The following is a 12,651-nucleotide window of genomic DNA, read 5'->3' on the forward strand; positions in this document are numbered from 1 at the left end:
CTGGACTTTAATAGGGAACCTATATTTTAATATTTATATTTATTATAAAATATTTATATCATATCATATATTTATTATATATATGTGTGTGTGTGTGTGTGTATATATATATATATATATAATATTTTACACATACACATATAATATTTATTTAATAAATATATCATAAAATAATATTATATCTATATTATAAATAAAGTATTATAGAAGTCCCAGTACTACACTTCCCATGGTGCAAAGCAGGACTGGGCTCTAATATTGAGCCTATATATTAACGTTGATATTTATTATAAAATATTTATATTTATTTAATAAATATATATTATTTATTAAACAAATACTCTACACACAGAGACACTATATTACAAGTCACAGTAATAATAATAATGATAATGACAACATTTATTCTTATCCCACCCCTCTGTAACACAACCAGGGCAGTTTAAAGATTAAATCATACATTCCCATATATCCCATAATCCCACACCATCCCCCTAAAATACAATTAAACAGTTTACAGTTTAAAACATAACTGAAAATAATAGACAAAACAGATAAACAATAGCAGCAGCATAACTAGGGGTAAGCAAATTAGGCTTTTTTGGTGGCTGGGTATTCAGGGAAGGCCTAAATACTACACTTCCCATGGTGCAAGGCCTAAAGTCTGGATGAGATAGTAGAGGCAGATCAGTTCTTCTTGCACAGATTGCACTCTTGCCTTCCACAAGGGGATGGTTCATTTTTAAATACAAGTTATAGTACATATAGTGGATAAGTCGACTCAGGTTTTTTTATCAACATTTTTACTACAGTTTTTAGACTTATACAGGAGTATATACAGTACAGTATTTAATTCTTGCTATTTTATTTGTACAGCCAGGGTGGAGGTTGGGGACATGCTTGTGGGATTTTCTGCTTCTGGTTGAGAATTGACTTGGCTGCCTTTTAATAGGATATGCGTAACTTGGATTTGTAGGATGGTGTCATTCTGCCTCAAGCAGCAAAACATCTCCAACCAGTATGCTCCTTCTTGCTGAGACAAATATCAAGAAACAGAGTCATCCCGAATATTACACAGTGTAATTTTCACCGAAAAGGTCTTGCTTCTTCACAGCCTCCATGATGACAGATGGAACAGCCGGCATGTAGGTGTGCTGTATGTAACACAGATATTCTTTGGGATGCTAGTGAAACAGATCCACACAGAATAGTTTGCAACCTTGTAAACTAGATTAGTTTATTCAAGCACATAGCACAAAATATTAGCAAGGTACAGAGATATAAACTCAAGTTCTCACTTGCTGGATCATTCCATGTACCTGGGGATGCTTCCTGACATAGATGTATTGGGTAATAATACATGGAGTTTTATAGGTGGTGTAGTAGAAATCAAAGTTGTCATCTTCCACTTATAACTCTCCCATGCTTTCCCACCATTTCTTAATTCCACAGAAATTGTGTTTAAAAATATGGAGTAGTTGCACAATTTCTGTTTTGTTCTGGTTCTTGGTTTACAAAAATGGCCTGAGGAAATTGCACTACTATTACTATGTGGTCTTTAAACAAAACCCAAAACCAAACTTGAAATAGGGAAAAGAAGGAAGCAGCTTAGAAAACACACACACATACACAGATTAAATGACTGTCATGCGAATACACTATAAAAAGTTGAATGAAGAAAACATAGCAGTTCCACACTGAACAGTATGAAAGGAGCAGTGGAGGTGAAGTCAATTACTCCAAGCATGTTTTGTGAAAGTTTCTGAGAGGCACACTGAAATGAAATGTGCCTACAGGTGTGTGCGGAAGGTCAGGCTGCTGCCTTTAAATTCCTGGGCACAGATGCCATCCAGCCGTTCACTTTGAGCCACAGTAAAGTGTTTCTTCCAGTCTCCTACAATGCCTTTAGATGTCAAAACAATTCAGAAATAAATTCTCAGCAATCTTGTGCTCCTTTGTTTCTTGCTACTACGTATATAACCCCTCAGAACTTAATCTTTTTATTCTTTGGGAACAATTTCCCATATTTATTTCTTAAGTAAACCCTGTACATCTCCCAGAGAAGTCAAGTTACTTTCCAAAGGATTTTAGGGAATGGTCTAGACTAGTCTAGACAAATATGCCATCCTTCTGAAGCAGTGTCCTGCCTTGGTTCTGATGGGTCTCAGTGTTTCACAGCTGGGATGGAGAATGTGACCTAGAACACAGTGGCATCACTACCTTTGATGACACCCATTGCGGAGGGTTGCTGGTAGTGATGGGGGTAAAGGGCTGCCCCTTCCCTTCCAGTCCCATTAACTTCCGCCTAACTTGCTCACCTGCACGGTGACCCGCCTTGCTGGTGCCTATCCCTCTCTTCCAGTTGCCCCTGTGCTGGTTGCCAGGGAGCCCCTGGGAGCAACAAAAATGGCCTGGGGACCAGCATGCAGCTGAAGGATGTAGTTTGCTCACTCCGATCTATTCCATATACTACAGGTTCAGTGGGCCCTTGGTATCCACTGAGTTTGGTTCCAGGACCCCCTGTGAATTCAAAATCCGTGGATGTTCAAGTCCCATTAAATACAGTAGCATAGCAATATGGTGTCCTTTATATAAAATGGCAAAATCAAGGTTTGCTATTGGGAATTTATACTTATTTTGATTATTTTAAAGCCGTAGATGCTTAAAGCCTTGGATATATATAGACTGTAGTTGCATTTGGTGGTTCTGACAGTCACACATATCTAATCTGAAATTAGAAACCAGCTGTTCTTTCTCACCTTTTCTCATGAAGGAAGAGATAGTATGGTCCATAAGATAAGCAGGCACAGTGGTATAATTCACGAATGGATTCACTTTCATGCTTTCAAAGACTGTGTGCTGTACAATCTGGTTTACAACTAGTTCTGAAAGCTCTAAACCCAGGAATTGGGCAATTTTGCAGATTTCTTGAGCTGGATCCTGAAGGTTGGGGAGGGAGCAAGGGATGGAGGAAGAAAGGAAAGAAGACAGAACATATTGTTAGACAGGCTGTGTCTCTGCCTGACCACATTTTTGTTGTTGTGTGCCTTCAAGTCATTACCGATTTATGGTGACCCTGGCCTAAGGCAAACCTATCATGGGGTTTTCCTGGCAAGATTTCTTCAAGGGAGGTTTGCCATTGCCTTCCTCTGAGGCCAAGAGCATGTGACTTGCCCAAGGTCACCCAGTGGGTTTCATGGCTGACCAGGGAATTGAATCCTGGCCTCTAGAGTTGTAGTCCAACACTCAAAGCACTAAGCCACGCTGGCTCACCTCTTGCCTAATTGGGATTTAGCTTGAGAAACAGACAGCAGGAGAGTCACTGTTCAGGGCAATATTAGGCGGGGTGTCCTTGTGCAGATAAATGTTTTACTATGGAGAAATGGTATGTGTTTTGCTCACCTCTTTCACGTCTTCATAAAAAAGATACAGAACTGGGTGATCACTCTTAGCGTTCCACCAACCATGAACGTGGTCGAACCAGCTCCCCCAATTCACTGCGAAAGAGACTCAAGTTGTATCTTATAGTTTTTCTAGGTTGGAGGGAAAAGATTAAAAAAGGCACCCAGGTTCCTTGTTGTTGTTATGTGGCTTCAAGTTGTTTCTGACTTATGGCAACTCTAAGCCGACCCTATCACAGGGTTTTCTTGGCAAGTTTCTTCAGAAGGGGTTTGCCATTGCCTTCCCTTGAGAGATTATGCCTTGCCCAAAGTCACCCAGTGGGTTTCATGGTCCAGCAGGGAACTGAACCCTGGTCTCCATAGTCATAGTCCAACATTTAAACCACTACACCATGCTGGCTCATGTACCTTTCTGTTAAGGTCCACCATTTAATTTTCTTGGGGAGGAGATCAGATCTTGGATAAGTTACTTTTGGGACAGCAGCTCCCAGAATCTCTCAACTGTGGTCCAAATCCGAGTGAGGAAGCCTGTTTCCATTTTAGAACTGGGGAACGAGCACTCATTACACAATATGCCCCCTTGAGCTCCAGAGTCATAATCCAATGGTTAAACCACTACACCACGCTGGTACACCAACACCATACCCTTTAACATTTCACAGATGAAAACTGATGTGGTCAAACAAGAACATAGTGGGGTCATGATTGTAAAAGTGATTAATGAGAACACACAAGCTGGGAGAGGCTGCAGCAGTCTGCTTTTGCCTGACTCTACAAGGGAAGGACAAGATTCTGACCAGTGGCATCACTATAGGTGTGATAGGGATGCGGATCACACCAGGTAACACTCCAAGGGGGTGGTGATACCAATGGTCTTCAAATACCTATCTTTTGGCATAAACAGGCTGTGGCATTCATCTGCTTCCTATTAAAATACTTTAAGAGATGGTGAGACTGAGTGAGGTGAAGATCAGTGAGAGGAGAAAAGAAAGGCTCCAGAATATTTTAAAATTAAAATTTCCACATTCTAAATTTTAAATATTTTTAATTCTTTTAAAATTTTCTTTAAAAGCATGACATTTTAACCAAATCTTCACTATGTATATGTAAATACATTTAGGATGTGCATATGATATTGTAATTTGAAGGTATAATTTTAATTTTGCTAGTTGTTCATGTCACAACTATTAGCATTTACATTCAGTGGTATATGGGAATTATGAGTTATGAGTAACATTAGTGCAAAAAAGCATTATTAAGTATTCTGTATGGTGTGAAATGGGAAGAGGTCAATGGGTGTGTGTGACACCAACCCCAGTGACACCACTGATTCTGACAACTGCTCTCCTCTCCCTCCCGTTGTATACTGGGTCCAAATGACTTTTATACATTGCATTCCTTTTGCAGCAACTGATATAAACTGCGGCCAAAGGAGGAAAGTGGAAGGAGAGAGAAACAAGAGGTGCATATGAACTGCAGAAATAATCTACCTTGACACCACTTTAACTGCAGTGGCTCAATGTTATAGAATCCTGGGAATTATACTGTGGTTTGTTGTGGCACCAGAGCTCTCTGACAGAGACTTCAATGAAAAGAATTCCTTAGCATTGAGCCATGGCAGTTAAAGTGGTGTCAAACAGGATTATTTTTGCAGTGCAGATGCAGCCTGGGACATTTTAAAAGCAGCTGGAAAAGTGAGTTGAGAGAGGATTAATTAGGACTGACCTTACCAAATCAAGACTGTTGGAGGGTGTGAGATTCACTGGACTATGCCAGTCTCTTAAACATTAGTTAACTAATAGCTGCAATTATTTTTTCCTTGGTAGAGACAGAATTTGTGTATTTTGGCCCTTTTTTGCTGGACTATAAACCTGTCTTGAACATTTTATCTGTTCTTCCACAGCTTCCACCTACCATTCCCAGCAATGAAATCTTCCAGAAACTGATCCCAATTCCCAGGTTCTGGTAAAGTAGTGTTCATGAGGTGAAAGTGGAAGTAGGAGACTGCACAATCCTTGATGTTTCTGGCCAGATAAATGATCTGAAAAAGAACAAAATTGAGGGAAGACACAGAAATCCTAGGTTGCCACACATGGCTTTTAAACCACAGGGAAGCGACTTTGGCAAAGCTGATCACATGATACTGCCTCCCATCGGTAGCTGTCCTGTCCCCCAGCCGTCACTTTTTATTCATGGGGGAAACCTGTGAACAAACTGCCAATCCCACAATGCCCTAGGTGCGAAAAGTCATTCCGAGGGCAGTTGTGTGATTGCCAGTCACAATTGTGTCAGTGCCCCTCGTCCTCCCTTTCCCCTTTCACTTGCTAGCGTTTTTATTTTATTCTTTTAAAAAAGTTTCCTGTGCAATTCTGGAGCTCTGCAAATCTGGAGCTTATCAGATGGAAGAGCAAAGTGTCTTTATCCTGTCCTTAACCCATGGTATTTGCGCGATTGGGGAGACGATTATCACCCCCCCCATGCTTATCCTGTTCTTCTCCCGTCCATAAAGAGTAATGGGCCCATCATTTGGTATTAATGGAAACTCCTGTTAATACCAAATGATGGGTCCATTACCCTTTATGGATGGGAAAAGAATGGGATAAATGCACAGAGGTGTGATAATCTGCTCCCTGATCATGCAAATACCATGGGTTAAGGACAGGATAAGAACGCTTTGCTCCTCCATCTGATAATCTCCACTGTATCATGACTGCAGAGCTCTGGAATTGCATAAGAAAGTAGGGGGGAAATTGAAAAAACTACTAAACGCATGCTGGCTGCATAGCTCCGGAAATGCGCAAGAAAGTTGAAATTTGTTTTTTAAAAAGCCTAAAGGCAAAAGACAGTGAGAGGGCAGGAAAGGAGCATGTGGGCAGCATGAGAACAGGTGCCGTAGTGGCCACTCTACAAATGATATATTACCATTTTATATTACTTCTGTGACTGCAGTGAGAAAGGGGCTGGTGTGATAATCTCCATAATTCCAGCTCAGAGCATGGAAATGTTATTTTTAAGAATGCAACTCTAGTACCCACATCCATGCTAGCTGCGGGATCTAAAGAGTTGCAGTCCAAAAGGGTAACATTTCCAAATGTGATATTTTCTCCTTTTTCTCATGTGTTCTTTGTTCTTCCTTAGATCCGTGGATGGCAAGCCCACAGATGCTGAGATCCCACCATACTTATAAGTCATACTACAGAAAACATGCATAATTAATGTACTGTACAAAGATATAATTAATATGACCTCTTTATTTACATAGGCCTCCAATTGGGTGTGGTGTTATAGTATGTAATGTGTATTTTAAGTGTTTTAATTGTTTTAATTTTTAATGTTTCTCAGGGCCAAAGCAGACCAGTCTCTGGCCGCTCCAACTGTGATCGGCCCGCAATCAACTGTGATCAGCAACCAGACAGCCTGCTCTCAAAATGAGAGATATACTCCAGTGTTTTTGTGAAACAAAATGTATGTTGAGCTGTGTCCTTGTTAGAAAGGCTTTTTAATTTGTTCAGATGACGCGTTTTGCATGTGAACCCTTCTTCACAATCTGTAAAATTACAAAAAAATTTATACATTTATTGCCAAGTGTTATACACAATTGTTTTTAAAATAATTTTTAAAATTAATTTTAAAAATGCTCAGTGAACCATCAGTATTCAATTTCTACTTATTTTTATACTCATATACCCTTTGGAATATTTTGTCACATGAAATTTAATGCGTTACACTGGGAAAAAACCCCTCTCATTCTACGTGTGGGATATGGTATTAATGGATACTGAATAACATGGGTGAGCTCATACTAACTATAAGAAAAACTATTTCTCCCATTTTCCAGCTAACCTCATCCAGAAAATGGTTTTCTTCCTTTGAACAATGTTTCCATCTCACTGCTTTTTGCCTACTGGTCACGTAATGGAAGTGGTACTTTATGTTTGCCCAACAGGAAGACCCCACTTCCTGTAGATCCCTGTCTCAAGCCCATTGCCTAACACTTTTACTGTTCCCCTCTAAGAAGTGTTGCCAGGACTTTGGGTCTGAGGCAGGGGTTTAGGTCTACTCAGCAGCCTATTGCCACTGCACATCGCAGGAGCCTTCTAAAACCTTTTTGAAGAGCAGCAGACTAGACTTGCCCCCACACAGGATGCATTTCTCAAAGGGGTACAGCAAATGCATTAGGGCTTGAGGTGGAGTTTGAATCCTGCTCACCAGCCTGTCTCCATTGCACACTGTAGGAACCTTCTATAGCTTTTGAAAAGCTTTAGAAGAATCTTTCTGCTTTAAGCCTGTCTTTTGTTCCCCTCCAAGAAAAATGCTCCATGCTACAGGAGCAAATCATTTAAGTGCTTCTTTTTCTATTGAAAACATCTCCACTCTTCAGCGGCATCACAAGAGGTGTGTGTATGTGGGGTGACACCGCACCTCACCAGGTGACACCCTAAGTGAAGATCATGCCATTGCTCCTCAGACATCTACCATTTGGCAAAAACAGGCTATGGCGTTTGCTTGTATCTCTTTAAAATGCTACTTTAAGCACATGAAACAATGCATAGGTAAATACTTTGCACATGATATTGTAATTTAAAGGTATTTTAATAGTGTCAGTTGTTTTATGTCACAACTATTACCATGACATTCAATTGTATATTGGAATTGCAATTTATGAGCAATGTTAGTACAAAACAACAACACACCACTACTAAGGATTCTGTATGGTGTGGCATGTGAGGAGGTCAATAAGGGAGGTGACACCATGAGTTACCATACCGGGTGACACCAACCCTAGGGATGCTACTGCCATTCTTATAAGTATTTGTGTAGATTTCTTTTCCATTCAAATGTGGATGCCATGGTCAGATATACCTTGGCATTCAGATTAAGTTATTAGGCCCTCTCTTTGGCCATTTCCCACATCCTCCTGCACTTACTTTGCAATTGTGTTGCCAGATAGAAGGTGGTAGAAGCTGGACAGGAAGATGAGTTTTGAGCAAGCGTGGAGATGGCATTGCTTCCGCCAGTTCAAGGCCTGAAACACCAGAAAGAGACATTCAGCCTCATGGTGATGGTTGTTTCTGTTGCTTCATGCCTTCAGATCTTTGCTGACTCAGGGCAACCATATCGTGGGGTTTTTTTGGCAAGATTTATTCAAAAGAGGTTTGTCATTACCTTAGGAGCTTATTCCATGGTGTTTTAATTTGGCTTATCTCTATTCGGTTTAAACCTTAATTTGTGTAGCATCCTGATATTATCAGATGTTTTTTGCTGCCTAATTTGCTGCCTGGGTCTATGCCCACTTCCAGGAGCGCTTCGCCAGCCATTTTCTCAAGCTGGAAAACTCCTGGATCTGAAAAGAGCCAGGAGGTGCAGCTCTGGAAGCAGGGATGGACTCGGGATGTATTCGGGTGACAAATTAGGTGGCAAAAAACATCTGATAAAATCAGGATGCCGCCCTAATTAAGATTTAATCCAGATAGAGGTAAAATGAATTAAAATGCCATAGAATAAGCTCCTCAGTCTAAAACCAAGGTTTAGCCTATAGGCAGCATGCAGCTCCCTGCATAACGGTTTTTGTGGAATCCCTGACCTCATAGATGTTAAAAATATATTTTAGCCCTAAATGCCCCCAACTGTCCTCTGGCAATTTGGACAAGGAGATTATCACATGTTAGTTTCAGGAAAGGCCTTTTCAAAAAGAGGAAGTGAATAATAAGTGACTTCTGGATCACTGCCTTTCATTAAAAAAATGGCCTCAAAGGGTACAAAAATATAACAAAATAACTCCATTCCCCTTACAGGGCATTTGAGTCTCATATATATATGCCCACATTATACATGGGCATGGTTTACGCGGCTTCCACCATATGCTGGAGGCCTGCACTGGAAGAAGCCTTGGCGCACTATACACATTTTTCCCTTACACAGGAGGGGGTGGGGGGTCCGGAATGGATCCCCACGTAAGGGAAGGGTGCACTATATATGGGATATGTGTGTGCATGTGTATTATAGTCCTCCAAAGTTTCCTGTGTGGGATAATATGGCCCCTAAAGGTAAAAGGTAAAGGTAGTCTCTTGACATGAATGTCTAGTTGTTACCAACTGTAGGGTGCAGTGTTCATCTCTGTTACTAAGCCAAAGAGCCAGCGTTGTCCGAGGACTACTCCAGTAGTCATGTGGACAGCATGACTGCAACAAATGCTGTTACCTTCCCACCAAAGTAGTACCTATTTACCTACTTGGATTTACATGTTTTCAAACTGGTAGGATGGCAGAAGCTGGGACTAGTGACAGGAGCTCACCCCATCATGCGGCACTTGGGCCTTGAACTGCCAACCTTCTGATTTTTCAATTGTCAGAATTGGCACCTTAACCACTAAGCCCCCGCACCCCTACAGAGCCCCTAGCCTCCAACAATTGCATACCTCTGTTATAAGGCTGAGAGAGGTTGACTTGCCCAAGGTCACTCAGTGGGTTTCCATCACTTAGTGGGGATTTGAAATGTGATCTCCCAGAATCTTAGGGCAACATTGATAAGGAGCTCGTGTGATAAGGACCTTACACCCTTAAATCAGTCTGACTCTTTCATGATGAGAGAACCTTCAGATCTCTCTCACTCATTATCTATCTGATGTTGTACTCCCTTCTCACCAAACAACCTTGGTTTTGGAGGAAAAAATTCTAAGAAGGGAATCCGTTTTTCAATAGGGGCCCGTGCACATTTCTGTGGGTCTCCACCTTGCTGGATCATGTCCACAATTTCTTGTATCCAAGTGGTCCCTAGTAGAGAGAGAGGAGAGCGGAAAGAGACTTAAAGATGATCCATAATTCAGCCAGAGGCCCTCAGAATCTGAGTTGCTACAGCACCCCATCCCAAAACTGTCTCCACACTGCCATGCTCCCACCTTTTACCCTTTACCTGATTTGGGATAAGTGCAAATGATAAGGTCATCTGGCTGGGCTTTAAAGTTCCATATGGAGTCCCAGTTTTCTGCAGTTTTGCTGTACAAAGGGACTCCTTCAACTTCCACCAGCTTCTGCCTCATGATTGACTTGAGATTCAGAACTTCCAATTCAGATTCCAGACTCATTGGCTAGCAGGACAGGAAAGGTGAAAATTTGGGTGATCAGCCAAACCAGCCATGCCTACATCCTACTTGTGCCCTCTGTTGCCATTCAATACCAAAACATGCCCTCTACCATTTTTATTCCCATTTCAGACTATTAAACATTGATTGCTTTTCTTCACCTTTGAGCATATTTCATATTTACCATGAACATCATGACCTGTCATATTTGGCAGGGATGGGATAGGGACGGGAAAGCGCTTTTCAGCCCGCTTTCATGTGAAAGTGATTTGCACAAAATGGTTTTGTATCCAAAACAGCATTGCATAAAACAACCATGTGCTAATTTTGCATAGAGTAAGTCTTGATTCCAGAACTGCAAAAAGTAATTGAAAACTGCAATTTTCAAAAACTTTCTCAGAGCAAGAAGAAAATTACTAAAAATACTCCTTGCTTCATGGAATTGAAGGCTTTTGTGGCCAGCAGCCATAGTTTTTTGTGGGGCTTTTGGGCTAGAGAAGATGCCAGCCACAAATGCTGGCGAAACGTCAGGAAGGAACTCTTCTAGGACATGGTCACATAGCCCAAAACCCCCACAAAAAACTCCTTGCTTCCTTTGACAAGACGAATTACGTCCCTGGCTGGGGAATGTGACCCACAGCACACTGAGATCCCAGTTCTAAAGAAATTAGTATACTGTATCTTTGAATGTATAAAAAAAGGAGGGGAGGATTTAAGTGCCATAAAGCAGGGCCCAGAAGAAAGAGGAGTGAAGATAGGAGGAAGGAACATCAACAATCTATGATAATGCAGATGATACCATAATATCACAGACTTGCAACAGTTGCTAAGGAAAGTACAAAGATCATCTTAATACTAAACATAAAGAAAACCAAAATAATGACCACCGAAGAAATACATACATTTGACAATGAGGAAATTGAAATATTTAAAGAATCCCCATACCTTATATCAAATATTGACCAGAATGCAGACTGCTGCCCAGAAATCAGAAGATGACTACGAATGGGAAAGGCAGCTATGAAAGAACTAGACAAGATCATAAGGAGTAAAGACATACAACTAAATAGTAAAGTTAGAATAGTCCAAGCCATTGTATTCCTTATCACCATGTACAGATGTAAGAGCCAGACAGTAAAAAAAAAGAAGATAGGGGGAAAATCAACTCATTTGAGATGTGGTGCTGGAGAAGAGTGCACAGAATACTGTGGGCAGCCAAAAAGATAAACAAATGGGTCATGAAACAGATAAAGCCTGAAACCTCTTTGGAAGCCAGATAATCAAAATTGAGGCTGTCATATTTTAGCCACAACATAAGAAAGCACAGTTCACTAGAAAGGACAATAACGCTAGGAAAAGTAGATGGAAGACTAAGGAGAGGAATACCACACAACAGATGGAGAAACTCAATCAGGGAGGTCACGGGCATGAATTTGCAGGACCTGAGCAGAGCAGTGGAGGATAGGGAATCTTAGAGATGTCTCATCCATAGGGTTGCCATGAATCAGATTGATTCAAGGTCAAAACAAAAATGAACATCCACTCAAGGAGCAAAAAAGCTGTCCTCCAACTATTATCCTTTCCTCCATAATGCCCCCTCTCCTGCCAGGTCCTTATCTTTTAGCACTGGGCTTCCTTCCAGCATTTCCACACAGCTCGGAGAAGAAAGGACTTCTAAAATGCTGTTTAGAACCACTACTCCTTTTTGTTTACTTACTTTAGTTTGCAGATCACCAGATGCACTACCTTGTTGATGAAAGGAAAGACTAGATTGAATCTGAAAAATGAAAGACCAAAGTCCAGGGTTGGGTGGGTGTCTGCTCCACCTTCTGCTCCTAAAGTCATGTTGCAAGCTGGCTGTACATTACATTTACCTCCTTAGAAGGTGCCCCCTGACCCTGAAAATGAACAGAGATTGCTGCAAGAGGACAGTGGACAAACAGGGAAACAGGAGTTAATGGCTGTCATTCTCTACAAGGGGCTCATCTTTACTTTTCTTGCCTAATCTTTCAATCCATTTCCATTCTAAGTCTTCATTGTAGTGTAGCCAATACATACACTGTCAGAATCCACCTTCAGTCAGTCATTCAGGGTGTATTCTGCCATGAGGTTTGTAGAGATAGATGATAGATAGATAGATAGATAGATAGATAGATAGATAGGGAGATA

General features: G+C 41.0%; 1 protein-coding gene across 2 annotated transcripts; it reads right to left on the reverse strand.

The window, feature by feature from the left end:
• Positions 1-800: 800 nt before the first annotated feature.
• On the reverse strand, positions 801-12,240 carry LOC121935533 (sulfotransferase 1C2-like). Of its 2 annotated transcripts, none has more exons than XM_042477159.1 (8): positions 12,200-12,240; positions 10,314-10,488; positions 10,046-10,174; positions 8,330-8,427; positions 5,316-5,442; positions 3,403-3,497; positions 2,760-2,940; positions 801-1,184 (listed from the first exon to the last, which is right to left on the reverse strand). In XM_042477159.1, exons 2-8 carry the CDS (start codon positions 10,483-10,485, stop codon positions 1,087-1,089), a joined length of 900 nt encoding a protein of 299 aa, XP_042333093.1. In that variant the 5' UTR covers positions 10,486-10,488; positions 12,200-12,240; the 3' UTR covers positions 801-1,086. The 2 variants fall into 2 exon arrangements, with proteins under 2 accessions (XP_042333093.1, XP_042333092.1); XM_042477158.1 differs by lacking the exon at positions 801-1,184 and adding an exon at positions 1,227-1,903.
• Positions 12,241-12,651: the final 411 nt, after the last annotated feature.

This window comes from Sceloporus undulatus, chromosome 6, assembly GCF_019175285.1.
Source record: "Sceloporus undulatus isolate JIND9_A2432 ecotype Alabama chromosome 6, SceUnd_v1.1, whole genome shotgun sequence".
Lineage (NCBI taxonomy): Eukaryota > Metazoa > Chordata > Lepidosauria > Squamata > Phrynosomatidae > Sceloporus > Sceloporus undulatus.